Source organism: Tinamus guttatus, unplaced genomic scaffold, assembly GCF_059628265.1.
Source record: "Tinamus guttatus ecotype Peru unplaced genomic scaffold, ASM5962826v1 Tinamus_guttatus_pri_ptg000260l, whole genome shotgun sequence".
NCBI lineage: Eukaryota > Metazoa > Chordata > Aves > Tinamiformes > Tinamidae > Tinamus > Tinamus guttatus.
In genome coordinates this window covers 3,964,340-3,986,375 of record NW_028288794.1, presented here as the reverse complement: position 1 = coordinate 3,986,375, position 22,036 = coordinate 3,964,340, and the positions used below count along the sequence as shown (strand labels likewise).

Here is a 22,036-nt window from a genome sequence, read left to right as displayed (position 1 = left end):
TACAGTTTTCTACAAGTTTTGCTTTCCTTTTTGCAGGAAGGGGGAAGATTTCTAATGTAACATGCCTTTATCATGCCTTAAATGCCTGAGGAAAACATTCAGCAATCCACAGACTGATAAGATGCTTCTCGGTCTTTATAATCTCCCAGGGAATGATGCTATGCAAGAGGAATTGATACTTGGAAGGAACATGCAGTTGCCAACCTGTCACTCTCAGATGGGTGCTGCACTCGGCTTGTCCTGCAGAATTAACTATTCTGCACTTGTATATACCCCTGTGGTTCTGACCAACTTTTAATAACCTTAAACTGCACAGTGGCCCATCGTGTCTTAAGGAACACAGTGCAGACTCCTCAACTATTAGCTGATTGCACAGCCAGATCACACAAGGTGCAGCAAGGCCCTTCATTATACAAAAAAGTAACACATCGTCTCCTTCCTTTACTGTGGTTTCTGAAGGCAAAGTTTCAAGAAACTCTGGTGCTTCGGCGACAGTTTCTGTGATATCTTCACATGGCACAACGTCAGGATAGTAGCCTCTGTCCCTTTGTTTCTCATTTTCATATGGTCTTTGGGATGTAGATATGAACAAGCTGGAGGTTTTCTTGGAAGATTCTTGCTTAACTTCAGATGTCTTAAACTGATACTCTTTGGCTGCTTTAGAACTTTTAGTATCTGATTCAAGAGTAATTTTTGTTACTGCTTTGCCTTGTGCTTCTTTAGCTAGGTAAGAATAGAGTTAGGAAAAGGATTAAGTCAGATGTTTTACGAGAATAAAAAGTCCTTATATTTAGGGAAAAAAAAGTCCATTATTTAGTACTTAAAAGAATTTGCAGCATATTAGTGCTAAAATAAGGCTACTAAATATGTGAATGATTATACATTTAGGAGTTCTATCATGCTGGGCTGAGTGGAGTTCCTAATTAAAACTAAGGGAGTAAGACTTGGTTCACAGGAGCTAATATAAGCACATCTTTGGTTTTAATTGAGTTTGCTTCCTCTAAACATAGAAGATAGCATTGGAAAATTATGTAAAGTTAGCATTGCCCAAAACTTAGCAGTGAAAAAAACCTCAATATGAAAATGCCAAGTCAATGATGCAAGGTCAGTATCTTCCTCATTATACATCTTATTCTTTTGCACTTGATTCCTTTGGGCTCAGCAAAACTGCCTTTTTGAGTCTTCTCTATCAAAGAACATAATGACCTACAGTCCAAAACCACTGCAACAAGTGATAATGCTAGCAATGTTTTAAATCTTTGATGTCAGGTGAAAGGGAAGCAATCTTAATGAAAACAGATACTTGTCTTTCAGAGGAAGGGTAGAAGACAACTCAGTAACACATTCTTGGATACAGACAAAACTTTCACCTACTTGTCCTTCCAAGTATGTGGCCCTACATTGACTGACATACGGAAAACAAGTTACCCTGCACAAACGGGAAAGAGCAGATACCTAATTCAACAACGTTTATCTGACATTATTGTCTTCCTTAAGCTCCAGCTTCAGAAATCATCTCAAAATGCAAAAATTCCTACCATCCTGTTCAGCTTTATGTTTCACTGTACTTTACAAAGAAATTGAGGAATAAAAAGCCTCATAAAGAAAGAAATGTGAAAGTCTTTCTGAGCAAACTATAATACTACCTTCCTGGAGCTCCAGATGCCAGCTATGAATAGAGCTCTAAATGTAAGAGAGAAAAAAACCCAAAACATTATGACTACAACTTTCTCAATTAAATGCTGATAATAAGGGAAACATGAGTGAGTTGGTGCAGTGATAAGGAAGCTGAAACAGGTAAGTCATGTTAAAAGTCAGATAACCACCTTTGACAGTTAGTACTGCAGCAGATGTTGTCTCTCCGTGATGATTATATACAGTACAGCTGTACAGTCCTTGATCTGTCATCTGGACATTTAGAATTGTGAGCAGCAGGACACTTCCATTTTGTGATATATTAAATTTTTCAGATACTTCTATCCTTTCACCTCCATGGGCCCAAAGAAACTTGGAGAAAAATTCATTTTCTAAGGCACATATGAACTGAGCAGCGTCTCCACATTTCACGGTTAGGTCTCGGAGCTGCAGCACAATCTTCGGAGGCGCATCCTTTGTTTCCTGGGCAGCGACCATAGAGATCTTGGTACTCTCAGATGTCTGGGAAAGGATCATTGTGTGTACGGCTTCTGTTTCTTCGATTGATGTAGCTTTCATTGTCACACTCTCTGATAGGCTTTCAAAAACCTGTATACCCAATTCCTGTGATGGTTGTTGCACTGATTTAAATTCTTTTTGATAAGTTTTAATGTCTTTCTTTATGAAAGGAGGAACATGAAGTTCTGATATTGCCTGCGACTGGATAGACTCTTTTACATCTTTCCCAGAACTTTGCCTATCTAGGACTTGCACTGTGTAATCAAGTAACAAAAAATAACAATATTATTAGTATCTAAAGAACTTTCCTGGACCATGCTCTGAGCAATATCATAGAGCATGGAGGACAAAAATGAAATATCTTCATTTGAAAACTTAGCATGCTAGATGCATTATGACACAAAGAATGACAAGTGATGCCTAATCTAGCCATGCACTTGAGACACAGTTCCTGTCTCTTCACCACTACTTAAGTCTGTATTAAAGCCTGTTCACGCCTCCACGCATTGATACTGTTTTCTGATCTATGTCAACAAACAAATTCACAAATCTCTAAATACACTGCAGTTTAAAATGAAAGAAATGGGAGTGACTTGGTTACAGATAGTATACTAACATTAGCTACTAAAGGAAAGGTGTGAAATGAGGAAAGAATATTAGTAACAGTGTGAAAGTGTGGTATATAACAAACTGAATCCCTCTGAAGTAAAAATGGGGCTTTACCTTCTGCAGTCACTGCAAGTGTAGCTGTACAAGTTGTTTCTCCAGCACTATTTCTTGCCTTGCAAGAGTATTGACCAGCATGTTCTAAGAAAGCATCTACTATTATCAGCATAGCTGCACTTGTAGAGTCATCAAAGTGGAAAACTATGTCTTTTGCTGGCAACATTAGCTGTTGATTATGAAACCACTGTATTTCTGGTTTGGGGATGCCAGAAACTGTAGCTTGAAATCTGGCTGTTTCCCCACTGCATACCCTGCAGCTTGAAATAGGCTGGATAAAGGTGGGCCTTTTCTGGCCAACATATTCCTCCTTAAGTGAAACAGATGAAGAAACATGCCAATGGGACTCTGATGTAACTTCTTCAACCTTTTTAAATCCTGAAAAGAAGCATGCCAACTTTTAATTTCTTACCCTACACTACAATCAGTTTTCTCTCTCATTCAAGGCCTTTTCCTAACTTGCAACTTAACAGTATGAATCATTCTAATTCACCATTTATAAAATCTGTTGTGAAAAGAAAGCAAATGAAATATTTATAATGAATACCAAGAACAATATAAAACTTAAATATCAAATTCTTTGGTCAATATTACTGCTTTGTCAATATTTTAACAATTTATCTGAATATAAACTACTACTATTCAGCTACCCAAGGCTAGTTCACACCTTCATTCAGCACCTTTTCAGCACTTTCAAAACAACTTATATGCACTAAAACTACTACTAGTTTCTCCTCACAAGCAAATCAAAAATTCTGTAAGCGGTGCAAATCTGTTTAATGTATTTCCATAAGAGTGTTTCTACTGTGTTTGGTGCATGCCAGATCCTAATACCAAAGAGAATGAAAAGGTGAAGTATACAGAACACTGAAAAACTGTGAAACAAAATTTCCTTTCTAATCCTGAAGACAATGAAAAGGTGAAGCATACGGAACACTTGAAAAATGTGAAACAAATTTTCCTATGCCTGGCTTATATTTTGGAGACACACATATAGGCTGTGAACACTGTAAATGGCAGTAGTTAGTTAAGTTAAAAGACAACGATGTGACAGACAATGACTCACATATATTAACAGTGTGTATTAAGATTAGTACGGGACTGGAACCTAAATAAGATTTCTTCTTCAACTGCATGCTGTACCTTCCAGCTTCAAGGTAGCAGTGCTTGTCACTTGGCCTACAGAATTACTAGCCACAAAGGTATAAATTCCTTCATCCTCTGGATAGGCTTCTGCAATCTCCAGCTGGTAAGTGTCTTCAAACTGAGTCATTCTAAAGAACCGTGATGGCTTGATCTCTCTGTCTTTGCTATACCAAGAGACTTTCAGATCTGCTCAAGCAACACAAAAAAAGAAAATATGTGTAAGATACTACATTAGATCAGTAAGTAAATACTACTTTTACATATACATCAAAAAAGTTATTTGAGATGAAAGATTTCTGTTCTAATGTATAATCAGTGGGAAATGACCTACTTGTTGCTTTTGTTTTGATTTCCAGATTGCAATATTGCATAGAGCACTGATTCTGGTGCTGCTACAGTTCTGAGTAAAAGAACTTTTATCCCTTTCCCCCCTTCAACTATAAGTTTTAGAATATGTTGCTAAATACAAAATCATAGAAAATCTTATTTTAAAAAATGAATTCTGATGCAATTGATTGTTCATTAAACAGGCTACAAAATCACGAGTTTGAGCCAAACAGTTTCAAGAAATTAAAATGTTATCTTGCAGCAGACAGGACTTTGTCTCCTTCTATTGTAATTATTACAAGGTTACACCTCTTGTTTCTCTAGAAAGGTCAGGTCTTTGGACCTTTGTCCTGTTCAGAAATATACTACAGTTACTAGACTTGTTTAAGATTTTTTAAATTTGGGGGAAGAAGTAGATTTGGGGACTGAAGCAGACTTTTACGCTTTCCCTCCACCTGGCTCTGGAATAACACACAAATCAAGCTTTTATACACAAATAGCATGCATGCTGCTGCTGTCATCATCAAAATGAAGAGGCAGCATTTTCAACAGCCAGTTGCATAATGTGTACAGTTAAAGAACCGTATTTTCAATAGTATATTACCTAGGATAACATAAAAGGTGTTCATAGAACAAGTGAGAAGAATGTGTTTGTATACAGTATTCAAGAAAGAGGACCAGAGGTCCTTCATGCTCTGTGCATAAAAGAAGCTTCTACATAAAAATAAATAAAATTCTTACAAGCCAATACTATACTAGCATGTTTTGCGTAGCTGTAAAAGAGGACAAGTCAATCTTTCCAATACAAATGTTCTCAGCTTTTGCACCACTTCTACATGAGAAAAAAAATGTTTTTAAGCTTTAAAGAAAAATAAATCTAAGTGACAGAAATGCACACACACATATACATTTACATGTATATGTATAGGTGTGTATGTACACTACCTGTTCCATGCCGATTCTTACACAGCTATAGGATAAGGAATTTAGAGCAAAAGCTCAGGTACTATCTTGGTCTATCTCTTTAACTAACTGCTGTGACTGTAGGTGAAATCAGAAACTTTATGATTTTTCATGTTAATTTAACAGGATAATGCTTTTCCCAGCATGATACTTCATGTTCTAAAACCCTGCATGTTACTTCACCCACACAGTTTTCCTACTTCATTTAGTATTTGAAACTCTGAGAAGGACTCCAAAGACACATTTTATGAAACAGATATACTAGATCTTCTTTTAAAAGCATAGGAGAATTTCTAAGTTCCCTATTTGCTGCTCTCCCTGATACGTGACTTGCTTAACTGCTAGTGTTGGCAGGGAGCTATTAGGCTAACACTTTGCTGTGAGAAGTATATAAAATAATTGTATCTTTAAGGAAAGACTGATTACAGCACATACACTATTTCTGTTGTTTTTTTTATTCAAGAGAAAGAATTTTGGGAGATGAAAAGACGGACAGGACTTCATTATACCCACCTGTCCCTGTAGCTCTGCACTGAAAACGAGCAGACTGTCCCTCGGATGTAACAGCGTCACGAAGTGGTATTAGGACAGCTGGTGGATACACTGGCACTTCTAATTCAGGAGAAACTACTTCTGGGACTAAAGGACAAGACAAAGAAATCATTGTCAATTGATGAAGAGCAGCCCACCTAGCAAAACATGGACAGTGCTCTTTCACAGCCATTATTACAAGCATGGAAAACTCACTTTCCACTGAAAGTGAAGCTGAAGTTGTAGCAACTCCATAATCGTTTTTTGCTTCACAGGTGTACACTGCTGCATCTTCAGGGAAAGTCTCGATCAACAATAGAGTATATTCTTGTGCATCATGAAGAAATTTGCACTTGAAGCCCGGAGAAAGCTGTTGATCATCTTTATACCAGGAAATTTTGGGCTGGGGTTTGCCTGATATCATAGCACAGAATCGGGCAGGTTTACCAGACTCTACAGTGGTTGGCTGTAGCTCCTGGATAATCTGGGGTGGCTCCGGAGCTGCAAATTGTGTGTGGGAGGGGAAAGAAAAAGAAGAGAGGGACAGAGAAAGAAGTCTCATTATCAGCATTTAACAAGACTTCATAAATATCAGCAAAAATATGTTTTTTTTTTAAATCTTATTGCACTCATTCTTGCTTGCTCATGAAAAATCTACTCTTTTGCGTGATGACAGTGGAATGACCAAGGAATAAATGCCTTAACAGAAGCCACTGTGTTGATATAAGTGTTTTCAGGTAAAGTAACTCAAAGAATTGTTAGTTTGATTCCTATGGCAAGGCATATTTGTCCATGTGTACGAATTAATTTTGTGTTAAGAAATTCCTAATCTAAATATACATGGACAGGGAAACATTACAGCATTTTCACCGGCTAGCTGGCTATTTCAGTAGAATGAATGAACAAGAATCATCCATGTATATACGGATTTTGTCAGTGTTCCAGACACAAGTCCCTTTAAAGTTATTTTTGTTTTTCACTGTTAGAATTCAGACACCAGAACAACACTGGGTAATAAATGCAGTCAAAGCATTGTTTATGGATACACATACCATTCACATAGAGAACAACAGAGCTCCTATTCCGTCCTGCCACAAAAGTATATTCCCCAGCATCAGAATAAGTGGTTTCAACGATGGTCATCCGATGAACTCTCCTTTCCACCACATAATTGTATCTTTCCTCATACTGAAAGTTGATCTCAATACCATCCTTGTACCATTGGGCTTCAATGTCATCTTCATTGACTTCAAATTCTATTTCAGCTCTTTGCCTCTCGATGACCTTTAAAGAAGCAGAATAGATATTACTAATAGCATCTGTTTTTGCAGACACTTCCCCATTCCAGTAAACTCTCCTAGAAAGAGACCCTGACATTTGGTTGTAGGACTCATGCACTTCGTTTGAGCTACTTTTTGGGTGAGAGTGAAGAAGTTATGAAATATTTATTCCTCTGTATCTGCTATACCTGAACATCTTTGCGAGTGCTTCTGATACGAATGTCACGACCTTCCACTATCAAATTGGCACTGGATGTGTTTCCACCTGCTACTACAGTGTACTGACCAGCATCAGACATTTTTGTGGAAGCAATGATGAGACGATGAACATATTTTTCCCGCTGAATTTTCATCCTAAGGACATTAGGGGAAAAAAAAAAAGTTATTTCCCGTGGCTAAATACATTAAAAAGTTAATATGATTCAGAAACAATCACCTTACCTATCACCAATCTGGAGCTCTTGTCCATCCTTCATCCACTGGACGTGAATATCAGGCTCTGAAATCTCACATTCGAAAATAGCTCTCTTCTTCTCCACAACTTTAATATCTTTAATATGTTTCCTAAATTCAATGTGACGAGCTAAAGAGAAAAAAAAAAAAAAACAGTATCAGTGCCTTGTTCTTAAGCTCTTATTGAAGCCACAGAGGCCACTAAATGCATAAATTAAGATGGCAAATACCTTCCACGTATAAAGTGGCTGATGAAGCTGCTTTCCCAGCAACAAAGCTGTATTCAGCAGCGTCACCAAAATGCACATTTCTTATGGAGAGGGAGTGCGTGAGCTTCTTTGTTCGTATCTGACATTTATCTGTTGATTTTATTTCTATCCCATTCTTTAACCACTTATATGAGATACCTTCATAATTAACAGTAACTTCAAATGTTATTGTATCTTTCTCTTCAGCGTTGATGTCCTTTAGCATAGAGGTAATCAGGATGGCTAAAAGAAAACAAATGGACATTGTTTGGATTTTATTGTTTTGTTTTAAACCATAACTGGATCTCAGATGTTTAAAATTTAAGATAGATTCTGCTTTTTGGTGACATTAACATCAAAACCCAAGTCTCTGTGTCCAAAATCAATGCTATAATTAGATTTTCCAAAACTTCTGAGCAACACAACCTCTGTCCTCTATGGTAATTTTGGCATGTTAGCCAAAAATAGAAGGATTAAAGAGTTGACTTTCAAATTCACAAATACTAGATCTCTTTTAAAAACAAAATTTAGAAATTTAATTTGAAAATACTTCTATAACATCACTAGTTTTGTCTGAATTGCATCAAGCACATATATTAATGTAAAATCTATTGCTGGTAACTGTAAAAAAAATGATTAATTTCATTTCACATACGTTTTACTGTCAGAGTTGCACTGACTCTGTCATTTCCACAGACAAATGTATATTCTGCAGAATCTTCAGTGCTTGTGTTCATGATATTGAGCTGATGGAGTTTTCCTTGGACCACTATTTTGAACTTCTCACTCATTTCAATCTCCACACCATTTTTCAACCAGACAGCAGGTACATTGAAATGAGAAACTTCACATTGAAAAGAGGCAGTTTTGGTCTCAGCAATCTCAATATTTTTCATGGTCTTTGTGATGTGTATGGCTATGGAAAAAAAGAAAAGGAAATGATTTTTTTTTTAAAGCCAGTATGTATGTAAGACTGCAAAAACAAGAGTAACATTGCATGAAGCGTCAGGTCAAGTAGTTTTATAAGAACTTGGTGTGGCATGAAATACATACTTTCCACAAACAGTTTTGCTTTGCATTCAAGTTGCCCAACGAGAGCTGTGTATTCCCCAGCATCAGCAGGAGAGATGTTATGCAGCATCAGCTTGTGAACTTTCCTCTGAGAGATCATCTTGTATTTATCACTTTGCTTAAGTTCAACATTTTTGTGGAACCATCGGACTGGTACAGTATCATGGGATACACTCAGTTCAAAAGAAACAACGGCATTTTCCAAAGCAGTCACATCCTTTGGCTTTTTGATGATCTTGACAGCTTAAGGAAAAACATTACCAGAAATCAGTAGTGTGTTCAATTTGAATTTTAACTCGCACTTTAAAACAAATGCTCAAAACAGACCAACTTACTTTCCACATGAAGTCTGGCATTTGCCCCTATCTTTCCAAGCTTAAAGCTATAAACAGACTCATCGGTGACAACACAGTGCTTGATTTTCAGTGTGTGAACAGTTCCTTTCACTGAAATCTCATATTTCTCATTTGATTCAAGTTCAACACCATTTTTAATCCACAGAGCTCCTTTCACATCAGGATGGGTCAGTTCTACACTAAAAACTGCCTCCTGTGTTTCTGTCACAGTCAAGTTCTTCAGTGTCTTCTTTATCTTAACAGCTGGAAAAAAAAAGGAAAAAATACATACACCAACATTAAACACTATAGTATATATGATATTTTAAAAAATAATCACAGTATTTTAGGGTCTAGCATGCCTGTATTGATTTATATAGTTACCACCAATGGTACAGTGGTAAGCTTGGAAAACAATAAAAGAGTACTTCCTGGTAGCATTGATAAGAAAAACACAGGTAACTTACAACATCAGAAACTGTGTCATAATACAAAAAGATTTTCAAACAGCGAAGCAAAGCTCAACTTCATCTTAGGGCCTGAACCAAAAGTCAATAAGTGGTGTTGGATTGAGTCTTAACGATATCAGTTACAAAAAATACTGACCTTCAACCTTCAGTTTAGCAGATGTCTTTGAGCTTGCTACTTCATAGCTATATTCACCCATATCATCCAGTTTCGTGGCAGGGATATTGAGCCTCCTCTTTACACCATCTGATTCTGCACAGTAGTGATCTGTCATAGGCAGTGGTTTACCATTTTTTAGCCACTGGCCATCTGATTCAGGATTTGCCACCTCACATTCGAAAACAGCTCTTTGGGACTCAGCCACTGTGAGGTCTGTGAGAGGCTTTGAAATGGCACCACCTGTTGCAAAGTAAAAACACGTTATGTTGCTTTTCGACTTTCTCTTATACTGAAATATGGTGTAACCAGGTGAAACCAGGTGAAAAGCAGGTGTGGGTAGCATTCTTTGCCCTAATTTTCAGCATGCTCATTGGTGTCATTCTGACTTCTGTGAAAAATTGAGAATAGAGGGTGGCCTGAACATGACAAAAAAGATGTTTCTTACTTCTCACACACTGAACATTCATACAGATTTATGAATATTGAAGGAAAAACAAACTTCTTTCTTACATTAATGACATCAAAAGCATGCTATAGTGCTTCACATTATGGCTCTGATTCAGCAAAACATAAGCACTTGCTTAAAGCTTTTGTTGAACATAAATTCTACAGCTCACAGAAAAGATGTGAGGAAGAGCAAACAGAACTTAAGAGATAAAAGAAGATAATACAAATAAAGAGCTGAAATTTCACAATTGCCACATTTACAATACAGAGTACATTGAGCCTATTTTCTTAAATCACAGTAAAATAAGAATCTTGAACTTTAAGCCTACTAACCTGCAACTATAAGCTTCCCAGATGTTTTCTTTTCTCCAGCATAAAATGTGTATTCGCCTTCATCATCTTTCATCATTTTCACCACTGTCAACTTATATATTTTGCCATGTGCTTCAATTTTATATTTAGGACCAGCCTTGATCTCTTGGCCTTTGAACTGCCAAACTACATCAATTCCTGAATGGGAGAGCTCAACCTCAAAGGCTACATTCTGTGTTTCAGTGCAGGTGATGTCATGAAGACCTCTAATAATTTCAATTTCTGTAAAGAGAGCACATTCCAAATACACTAGTTGATTTCACTGTTTTGTATTTAAATAAACTGTTTTGCAAGGAACTGTGCATCTTAAAGAACACCTACCTTCAACTGTGATGTTGCAACTTGTTTCAACTTTGCCAACCATTAGCTTGTAATGTCCTGCATCTGATGCATGGGTTCTGGTAAGCACTAGCCTTTGTTTAGTGCCTTTACACACAGCTTGTACACGTTCATCAGTCTTTATCTGATGTTCATTTAGGTACCATTTGGAGGAAGACACATCAGGAGCTGAAACTTTGCATTCAAGTATAGCTTTTGTTCCTTCAACTACGTGAACATCTTTTAAAGGCACTACTATATCCACACCTGTCAAATTACAAAAATATTATTCATGAAAAAAAATAAGCCTAAGACGACTCAGAAGAAGCAGTACTAAAAGACTGCAAAATCAACCACAACTCCAAAATCATGATAATAACTTACTGTACACAGTGACCCGTCCAGTGGTTGAAAGTCCAAGACCAGGAACACTAAAAGAGTAAGTTCCAGTATCTTCCTTTGTCGCATCTTCAATAAGTAACATGTGTGACTGTTTATCCAAAACCAAGTGAATACGATCACTTGATTGAATTTCATGATTGTCTTTCATCCAGATTCCTTCCACATTTTCTAGGGAGACTTTAACTTCAAGTTGTACAATATCTCCCTCGCAGACTTTTTGATCAGTAAGTCCCTGAAGAATAGCCATGGGACGAGCTATAGAATAAAATTAAGTTAATCGTCATAAAAGATAAACAAAATAGCATTGCATATTGCTATATATAATATGTCACCTATATTATATAGGTAACATAAGTATTAGAAATACTTACGTTTCATCTTCAGTTTGCAGTGAGTTCTTTTCCCATCAACAACAAAGCTATATTCTCCTTGATCATCTTTATTAACATCTTTAATAGTGAGGATTTGGCGACCACGGCGGGATGCAATCACATACTTATGATTAGAAGTGAGTTCAACATCCCCATGATACCATTTCCCTTCCACATCTTCCGGAGAAACCTCGCATTCAAGTTCACCCGAGAGAGATTCTGGGACTTCAACATCCTCAAGCTCTTTAATAAACTCAACCACAACACCTACAAGTAAGAATAATCACATTCATAAATGATCTTAACCAAATTATTCTAATGATAGCATTTCTTATGAAGCTGTCCCTAAAGAAATAAAAATGTATATAATGTAATCACTTTATGAAAACGTATTTCCAAACTTTGCTACTGGTTCAAAGAATATGAGAGCAGTTTCAATATTTCTACAGTCTATTATACAATAATGTCAAAGACGATAACTTAATAGTTCATGCTCTATTTTTCCACTGGCATATTTCATTTTAAAAGTACTGCAAGGTACTAAACTGTGTTGTTCTCACCTTCAACAGTAAGTTTTGCAGTAGTTTTTACAGAATCGTCTTCTACTAGTGCACAGCTGTAGTCATCGGCATCAGACTTTTCAATCACTAACACAGAAAGAAAATGAGCCTTTCTGTCAGAGTGCATCCGGTATTTGTGTCCAGAATGAATCTCAATTCCATCCTTAAACCATTTCACTTTGACGAAGGGTTCTGATGTCTCGCATTCAAATGTTGCCATGGAATCTTTTTCTTTAGCAACAACGTCTTGCAATTTTTGGGTGAAGCTAATCAATTGCTTGGCTGCAAAACAACATTGAGTGAATCAATCATGCACTGGCCATATAGATTAACACACAGTGATAAGCATGATAAAGTAAGAGAATTTAAATTACCTTGTACTAACAAGAAAGCATGGCTGGATGTTTCACCAGCTATGTTGACTGCTTTCACCATGATGCTGGCAGAATCATCAGAAGTCACATCTCTGATGACCAATTCACAAACATTATCTTCAGGCCAGTACCAATACACACGATCAGTTCTTTCAATCTGCACACCATTTCTGAACCACTGGCACTCAGGATCTGGTTTCCCTACCACTCTCACACGGAAATGAGCATCTGTCCCCTGGGCTACAGTCTGGCTTTGAATTCGTTCAAATATCTTCGGAGCTTCCATGCTTGGACTAAGCTCCACCTTTTCTGGTTTGAATGTTGGAATGGTGACTTTGCCTTCAGGAGGAAGTGCTTTCTTCTCTTCCTCTGGAATCTCTTTGGTCCAGTGAAGAAGTTCTTCTTTTGTCTTTTTTAACATTTCTTCATATGACTCATCTTTTTTGCGAGACTTAAGTTCCACAGCAGTGATGGCTTCATAATAGCCCTCTTCTGTCCTACGCTTGAATTTACTACGCAGCTCTTCAGATTCCTCTGAAAGCTTCTCATGACTGATTCTCTCAGCCCTTTTCAGTTTCACCACTTCTTTTGTTGTTGTCTCAGCAGGTTTATCTACTTTCTGTACCTCAAAAAGAAGTTTGCCAGGCTCTGTCACTACAGGTTCATGCTTAGGTTCCGGAGCACGACGAAGGACAGATCTGAAATCTTCTCTCTGCTGGATCTCAAGTTTCACTTTGTGTTCAATAAAGCCTTCTGGATTCTCTGCAGTGACTCTCACCTCTCCTGTGTCATATGATTTGCAGTCCACAATATCCAGGTAGTAGATTCCATCATAGCGGAGTCTAAACCTTTTGCTCTTACGGACGAGCTGTCCATTGAGGTACCAGTTGACCTTGGGCAGAGGATAGCCAGTCACACGGCAGCGGAACCGTGCTGTTTCACCTTCCAGGACTCTTACAGGCTCAGGAACCAAAACGATTTCTGGCTTTTGTTTTTCCTTTTGGTCCAGTGTAACTGCATGAAGAGCGCCCTCATGAGCCATTCTCTCCAACTCTTCAATTCGCTGCAGTCCCTTCCTACCTTCAGGCAACTGGGATTCTTCCACAAGGCTTTTTTCATCTTTCACAATCAAAGTAGCAGATGTATGGTCTGTGCCATACTTGTTGGTTGCTCTGCAAGTGATCACTCCACTATCTCTGGGATAGGCTACTCCGAAGTCCAGGCTACAGTACCCAAACTCATTGATCATGCGGAGTCTGTTGGCTGCTTCCAAGGGTTTGCCATCATGCAACCACTCCACCACCATGGTTGGATCACCAATTGGGGTAAGCCTGCACTCAAAGTGCGCTGGTCCAAATTGCTTCAGTCTTAAAGATGTGAGCTTCTTCTTAAAAAATGGTTTCTGTTGCTTTTCTTTGTCGTAAAGGTCCCCTTCCTCCCATTGCTCTTGACCATAACGCAAATGGAGAGGCTCTAACTCTGGTGCTGCAATTTCTTTGGCTTTATAAGTCCCCTTTGGAATGATTAATCTCCTTTCTGGTTCAGGTTCTATATGTTCGACTTCAACATTTACTTTGCACCGAGTAGTGTCACGTCCAGCTTTATTGATAGCAGTAGCAGTGTACCACGCAGCATCCTGTCTGGCAGTAGATTCAATTTTAAGGGCAGCTGCTCCTTTTGTTCCTTCAATCCTGAAATTTTAAGAGATTATTTTTTTTTTCCGTCCCCACAGTAAGGTCAAAGCCTCCACAGGCAAATTTCTGGCAGAATTTGACATATTGTTTATGTGTACGATGCCTAAAGATCAAACAGACCAGAATCTTCCTGTGTTAGGCATTCAACAAATAATAATGGCTAGTGTGTTAAAAACATCAGATTTGCATGATATAAAACGTCTACAGTTATACAAACAAACCGCAAAAAATGAATGGAGTCCTACAAGATATTTTGCATTTCTTAGCCTTGCCGCAGCACAGAAGTTGTTATTGGTTTCAGTAATCATCAGACCAAGCCCACCGTGTGTCCGTTCTGTGGAAGCGAACACTAGGAAGCATGCAAGACTATGATTATTAACTCCTTAATATTTTTTTTAAAAAATGCTTACTTTATTTTGGGGTATTTATGAGGTACAATAATGTCACTGTTCTTCAGCCATACAATGTCAGGATTAGGATTACCAGTAGCTTTCACTGCCATTTCTAGTCTAGAACCTTCCTTTACACTAACGTTCCTCAACCTTTCCACAAAGTGTGGTCTGACCAGGTCTTCCTTAGCTGAAAGAGCAAAGGCAAAGAAAGAGCAACATTATCACAAGAGGAAATTACACAACTACGGCCTTTTTTTTGTTGTTTCTTAAATATGAAATACTCTGTAGCCTCCCAGAAATAATGTTCAAAGTAGTTACCTTCCACAGTCAGTGTCATTGAGACTGAAGCTTTGCCTGCCCTATTCTGTGCAATTACAGCCCATTCACCAGAATCTTCAGGCATAGCAGGAACAATGATCAATGACTGGGTGCCATCTTCTTTAATCACTATTTTGTGGGTATAATCATTAACCACTTGCTGACCTGTGAACACATGTGAACAAAAAAATGTTGCACTCAAAACAGTGGTCAAGGAAGATGTAAAATGCTCTTAAAATTGATTATTGGTGAATATGAGACTGATATACCATTATGGAACCAGTATGTTTCTGGCATAGGTCTGCCAACAACTTTTAAGTCAAATCTTGCTGTCTGCCCCTGTAAACATTTAAATGATGTAGGCTTCAGCACAAAAACTGGCTTATATAGCCTCTCTAGTTGTCCTTCATCAGTTTCTTCCAATCTGCGGGCAGGAGAACGAGAAGGAGAACTGCGTGCAGGAGATCGGCTTGGAGAGCGTGGAGAAATGGACCTGGAGAGGGGGAAATATATATATATAATAATTAGTGGTTAATTTAAAAGTATAATAATGCCACACAGCAGTGGGCCACCTTGATAAATAGCGTTCAACTCCTGTCTTTAGCATTTCTTGTTTTATGTAAAGGTAAATTTGTACAGCTAAATAGTATCAGGATTCATCACAGCCAGGGAAATTAATGTTTTTCGGACACTTTAGAGACATAGATGAAATTCTGGGTACATTTGTGCGTACATGTTTGTATTTATGTCTGTGTACACAGAAAGACCACAAAGAACGGCAACACTGAATTTTCACTATTACAGAAATTAAGCTATTTCTAGGATGGGATGGTACAGTTGTATGCATTGCTAAGACTCCCAGTACAGAAAAAAAATGCAGAAAAATGAGAAGAAATATGGTTATTAAGGTAAAATTGATACTACAGCTGGACATGTATGTGAAAGATGATACTTTGTGAATTGCACTGCTAATTAAGAAGGCAAAACAGACAAAGAGCAGGCACATAAATCTATATAAGTCATGACAACAGCATTTAGAAATTCTCTAGATGTACACAAGCTCCAATAACTAAGTTGTTTAGCTACGTAATGACTTTTTGCTGGACAATCTTTATTGCAGAACTCATAAATTACACATTACTTTGTACCTACCTATATCTTCTCATAACTTCTGGTCCTGGCATATAGCCTGGCGTTGCAGTGGGTGCAACTGGCTCAACATAGAGCTTTGCTGAGCAAATGGCATTTCCTTTCATGTTACTGGCAAAGGCAGTATAAATTCCTTCATCTTCAGGTAAAATAACAGGTAAGCGCAGACTGGCACTGCCATCTTGCAGAACTTCCATGTGGTAGCGCTCTCCATGCCTAATGCGCTTACCATCTTTGTACCACGCAATCTGCATGGAAAGAAACAGGGGAGTGCTAAGGGAGCTCTCCTAAAGACAGATATCTAGTAAAGACCCACACATACAACACATGGCTAACTCCCCATTTTTCACCTGATACATTGTCAGAGCCTACATACAGGTGCTAACGCGAGTATTTCTGGTTAAAATGAATAAGGCTAAAGTAATATATTTTGGCAACAGCCCAAGACATGAATCTCAGTATTCTACAGTTAGGACTATAAATAAAGCCTGTCTTGATATAGCCCAGACTCACTACTGTGCTCCCAACCTCTGTGTGCTAATCTGGAGATACTCAGAAGCAAATCCTATTTAACTGCAAAATCTGCTGAATTTAGCTAATCAGTCTAACACTATCCTATTAAGGGACAACATGAAAATCCAGCTTGATAAAAGTCTTTTTTAATATATATATACATTTGTTGTTTTCTACTGATATAGAATGACTAAGGAGGTCCCCAGGAATTACCTATTCAAGTAGAGCACTAGAGGGGTTTTTATATAAATAAATGGCATGCATGTTTGACGCACCTTGGGCAATGGATATCCAGACATCTTGCAATGGAAAGTAACTCCTGTTCCTTCAAAGGCTCTGTAATTCTTTAATCTTAAATCAAATCCTGCTTCAACAGCTGCAGATTCAGATACATCAACGATCATCTCCTCTCCATCTTCCTCGAGGAGTTCATGTAAGGTGGTCTTAATAATTCTGAGTTCAATTTCCTTGATAAGTCTTTCTTCAAAAGAAGAAATGTGGAATTCCTAGAGACAAAAACATGAGGAGAGTCAGACAATGATCTTTCAAAAGAAGGGGCATGTACTGGTAATAGTAAAAGAAGATTCAAACAGCTTTGAATCAGAGTACAAAATGTGTTCGGAGTGGTAGACTTACCTCATCTTCTACAAAAGTTCTGACCACCACTGTATCTTTTGCCATTTTCTTCTTAATTAGGGCTTGTTCTTTTTCATATTCTTTTTCAAAATCACCATATGAAACATCTGGGGCTACCTCAGCCACTTTAGGTTCCTGTACATATGCAGTCACCTGAGTTAGGTACATTTCTTGTTGCGATTTTATGTAGGCCTCATAATCAGCTAAAAATTAAGAACAAGTTAATTTTCCTAAGTTTTTGTGGTTTTCATTGACTTGAATAAGAAAATAAGTACAAAGTTATTTTAGCAACTTTTGTGACTGAAATAGATTTTGTTTGTATAGCAAATAAAATGAGTAGTAATAAAATGCAAAGATGCGTATCTTCAGATGAACTTTATAAACTAGTAAAACTTTAATTCTGAAATTTAGAGGTTCTAATTGTCAAACTGGAATCATCTCTAGAGAGACTGTTTTACAATTTCTCCTTGACAATTCTCTATCTCTTGACAACCCTTCATAAATTTTTAAAAGGACAATAAAAAAAATAGTTTTTAAAACTATTTTTCATCACTCGCTTTTATGTATACCTCTCATTAGGCAGACTTCTACCAACACCAACAGAACAAGGCTCTTATGGCTATACATTCTAGCAAAGACTACAAATTCTGTAAGAAACTGATGCCAATGTTTTCCACAGAGTCACAAGTAAGCTACTAACACTCTGCCTCTTCCATTTCTCACACTGACTGGACTAGACTGTGAAGAATTTGAGGCATAATTTAAAATCTTTCCTCCCCTTTTTAAGTGAATTTTTAAAATTATTTTTGGATCCCCTTAATCTGGTGAGTACCTTCTTCTAATAAGGAGACCGTTGCAGAAGCTTCTCCATGTTTATTACGAACAACAATAGTGTATTCTCCGGCATCATCGGCAAAGGTCATGGAAATTTCGAGTTTGCATTCCCCGGTTTCTCGTTTGTAACTCACTTTGTATCTATAGACAGCATAAAAATACAGGTTAAATTCTGATGAGCATATTTCTTAATGAATTTTCTTCTAAGAGCAATTCTACCTAATCATATAACTAACTTATACCTGAGTCCTCCCCCTTGTGCAGGGCAATTCTAATTCAGTGAATTTAGAGGAGACCATAGGATAGGTAACAATGCTGCAATTTGCTTTCTTTCTACTGCTACTAATAGATTTGGAAAGAATACAGCAGCATTAAAATATCAGAGATACAGTTACCAAGCACAGTAAAATGGTATATCCCATGGGAATATGGGTTGTTTCAGCATGGGTGATCACAGCATAATATATTTCAAGAATGCCACAAATGTATGGATATTGTTTCTCTCCTAGAAAGTGTGTTGCTTTCTACAAACAAAATTAGAGAGAATGCAAACAACGTAAAGACTGAATACACAAGAAAGGCTTTTTTCTCAATTGTTTTTAAAAATCTGTAGCATTTCTTGTTTTATGGTTCTCTGAATATTTACATTTTAAAATTTTAGCATCCTGCAAAAGTTGTATGTCAAGAACAAGAGATGGTCCTACGATTTTTTTCCTTCAAAAAGTAAAAATCCAAAGAAATCAGTGACGTTTTAAGAAGGATGAATTTGGCTCAGCATCCAAAGCAGAACCAAAATATGATATTATCCATTAAAAAAATCTTTAAAAATATGTTTAAATAGTTTTTAATATATTCACAGTACCTGTAGCCAGTCGTTAGAGGAACTCCACCTTTTTTCCAGTAGACATGTGGCTTTGGGTTGCCCCCAACTTGGCACTCAAAAGTGATGCTCCCACCTTCGATTAATTTATGTACTACAGGTTTTCTTACAAAGAAAGGAGGTATCGCTTCTCCAGATACTTCCTCTGCTGCAATGGAGACATCTTCCATTACAACATCCTTTGTCTCCACATAGCTGAAAAAAGATTCCAGTGCAGAAAGGTGAGCTTACATCTGAAGCTGTCATAAACAGCATGCAAGAAACTAATGACCACAGTAGGAATAGTCTGCTTGGTATAGCAACTTTACCGTTTCTCTTCTGTAACTGCCTTCTCAGAAATCGTTTCTCGAGTCTCGATTTCCTCTGAAACTGCAAGGAGAATATAGTACAGCAGATTTTAGAATACTTCAAAAGTGCTTAAGCGGTGAGCTTATGTAATACTAAGACAGAGAAAGTTTGATAATAAGTTGGCTGAAATGGTCAAATAATTACTCTGTAGGAGCTAATTAGGAGTCTATAAGCCCACAATTGGCCATCTTCTGATATTCTTAACAGCCCTATTTCCTAACATCCTGGAGAGCAATTCAAGACATGTTTTACTTTGGCAACTGACAAAATGTCTAAGTTATATGCTAAACAATAAGAATTCAGCAAAATGAAAGTTTCTGCGATAAATATACTTGCCCTTCACATGCAAGTGACAAGATGTGCTGACACTCCCAGCTTTATTTGTGGCAGTGCAGGTAAATCTTCCACTGTCTTCTGCAAAGGCTTCACGAATCACAAGGCGAGCAAGTCCTGCTTTGAAGGTGATCTGGAAGTCCATTGAGCTCTCAATCTTGTAGTCTTCCCTGTACCATGTCACCGTTGGTTGAGGATGACCAGAGATGCTGCACTCCAAAGTGACAGAGTCACCTTCAGTCACAGTCTGATTTTTAAGGCCCTGTGTAACAAAAAATAAGGATCATAGTCTGTATATATTTTCACTCCTATATAGGCTTTTTAATAATTAACCCCCTTTAACATGGAGCATATAATGTGTACTGCAAAACAGGGATCTAGTTAGCAGCGCATATGGGAAAAAAATAGGCATTTTCCAAATAGAATTATTTGAAACTTGATTTGGGATCTCTGAACATTACTATTATCAACGAGCAAAACAAAAGGGATTCAATCTTTATGTAGATCATGAGGAGAAATTGTTCGTTCCCCTGCAGCAAAGATCAACCTAGTATGTGCCATGATTGCAAAGAATCATCCCCATAATTGACATTCAAGGTAGTTTGCTTCAGTGATCAAGTCTATGGCTGAGTAAGTCCCTCAAAGAGGTAAAAAGTTCAAATAATGCCAAATTTTCACACCCAGGTTTTCAAAGTAAAAAAACAAAACAAACAAACAAACAAACAAAAAACAGAATACTTCAATACATACAAAATGCATAAAACTGTACTTCCCTGTCTCCATTCAAATTACTTACAGAGATTAAGGTGGGTGGAGTAGCAGGGATTTCTGCAGGCACAGGAACTCTTGCAGCTTCTGTCACCTAGGTGGTTTAAAGCACAGTTAATAAACAAAGTCAAGGAAATTCAGAGAGCATTTAGGAAAAACAAGAATCAGTATAAGGAAAGCCCATTTATTGCTATGGGAAAAATACCAGGTCCTTAGAAGTATTTGTATAATTCAATGAAGAGCTAAAAAAGTCATCAGGATGTTGTAAAAGGGGAAATTTTTTTTAAGTGAACAACAAACCAGTTAAGCTGGTTTTGCTATGAGTTTTTTAAGATGCAATTCAGTTAAAAGGGATGGAAATTTGCTTAGTGCTGTACCTTTGCTTCGCCTTCTTTCCGCAATACCAAGTGCTCCTCCCGCACCGCTTCACCTTTAATGCTCACAGCTGCCTCCTTTCTGGTCTCAACATCATAGCGGCTTTTATAGGTCTCAGCAGTCTCCCCAAAGGGAGGTGCTACTGGCTCTGGTTTTATCTTGACTTCATGTGGCTTTAGCTGAGGTGGTTTCACAGGCTTGGTGATTTTTTGCACGGAAGTCGCAGATAACTCTTTTTCCAGAGTAGCCATGGCAGAGCCTGCTATTGAAACCTAAGGGAGAGAGGAGAAAAATGACAGCTTTGTTCCTCCGTTTTCCTACGAAGCAGTACATTTCTCAAGCAGATTGTATAAACACCAGTTGCTTCCTTAGATGTTTATTTGTTGACACTGCAAAAAACAATGCGTAAAACTGGCTTTTAGCTTCAGCTTATAGTATCAGAATATTGGAAATAGAATATCCTTGTATGATCAAAGATCACACATAAATACATTCATAAAGCCATAAATATTGTCTTCCTTTAGAACTTAATATTTAAATGGTCAAGTTGCTCTTAAATGAAACATGCTATGTGTTCTCTAGACTTATTCTGCAACAAGTTATACCACTAATTATAGGTCTGGTAGTGATTACTATACCTGAGAAGTCTTCAAAATGTTATTGTAGGCATAATATAATAATGAATAATATGCAGTGTTTTTTTTTAAATTTTGAAGTATTTAAGGGAATAATATTTTAGGTCATTTTTGTCCTTTTTAATTTTGCTCGAGGGAAAAAAAAATCTCACCTTTAAAACCCAGATGAAGAGATAAAGTATGTTCAAATGAGAAAATTAATTAACTGTGAATATTCAAATAAGAAAATTAAATAACTGTGAATATTTAATGTTATGTGATGGAGTCAAGTTGAAGAATGAAAACATAAGATGTAGGGTGTCATATTATGCAGTCTGGAGATAATGTATTTCAAAAATTAGTTTAGAATGCAGTAAATTTAAGAAATAAGCATGGTTATTAATGTACAAATAGACTGATGCATGTCAAAAAAGAGGAAAAAAACCTGCAGAAAGTATACAACCATTCTTCCTCCCAGGA

The 22,036-nt window shown here is 37.3% G+C and overlaps 1 protein-coding gene across 1 annotated transcript in view; it reads right to left on the bottom strand.

Annotated features, from left to right (window-relative positions):
* The window catches only part of LOC104572228 (titin), a 232,197-nt gene that overhangs the window by 196,054 nt on the left and 14,107 nt on the right, over positions 1-22,036 (bottom strand). Inside the window, exons 14-42 of the mRNA XM_088526952.1 lie at positions 20,945-21,214; positions 20,596-20,661; positions 19,803-20,061; positions 19,427-19,487; positions 19,101-19,313; positions 18,237-18,379; positions 17,405-17,607; positions 17,044-17,274; positions 16,259-16,503; positions 15,376-15,599; positions 15,107-15,271; positions 14,807-14,975; positions 12,703-14,393; positions 12,329-12,610; positions 11,769-12,035; positions 11,380-11,652; positions 10,999-11,262; positions 10,639-10,899; positions 9,838-10,098; positions 9,232-9,495; positions 8,879-9,139; positions 8,481-8,741; positions 7,808-8,068; positions 7,566-7,707; positions 7,313-7,478; positions 6,897-7,128; positions 6,061-6,345; positions 5,827-5,952; positions 4,021-4,209 (exon numbers count right to left, since the gene is read on the bottom strand). Coding sequence (XP_088383078.1) covers positions 4,021-4,209; positions 5,827-5,952; positions 6,061-6,345; positions 6,897-7,128; positions 7,313-7,478; positions 7,566-7,707; positions 7,808-8,068; positions 8,481-8,741; positions 8,879-9,139; positions 9,232-9,495; positions 9,838-10,098; positions 10,639-10,899; positions 10,999-11,262; positions 11,380-11,652; positions 11,769-12,035; positions 12,329-12,610; positions 12,703-14,393; positions 14,807-14,975; positions 15,107-15,271; positions 15,376-15,599; positions 16,259-16,503; positions 17,044-17,274; positions 17,405-17,607; positions 18,237-18,379; positions 19,101-19,313; positions 19,427-19,487; positions 19,803-20,061; positions 20,596-20,661; positions 20,945-21,214 — 7,735 coding nt within the window. The remainder of the gene's footprint in view (positions 1-4,020; positions 4,210-5,826; positions 5,953-6,060; positions 6,346-6,896; positions 7,129-7,312; positions 7,479-7,565; positions 7,708-7,807; positions 8,069-8,480; positions 8,742-8,878; positions 9,140-9,231; positions 9,496-9,837; positions 10,099-10,638; positions 10,900-10,998; positions 11,263-11,379; positions 11,653-11,768; positions 12,036-12,328; positions 12,611-12,702; positions 14,394-14,806; positions 14,976-15,106; positions 15,272-15,375; positions 15,600-16,258; positions 16,504-17,043; positions 17,275-17,404; positions 17,608-18,236; positions 18,380-19,100; positions 19,314-19,426; positions 19,488-19,802; positions 20,062-20,595; positions 20,662-20,944; positions 21,215-22,036) is intronic.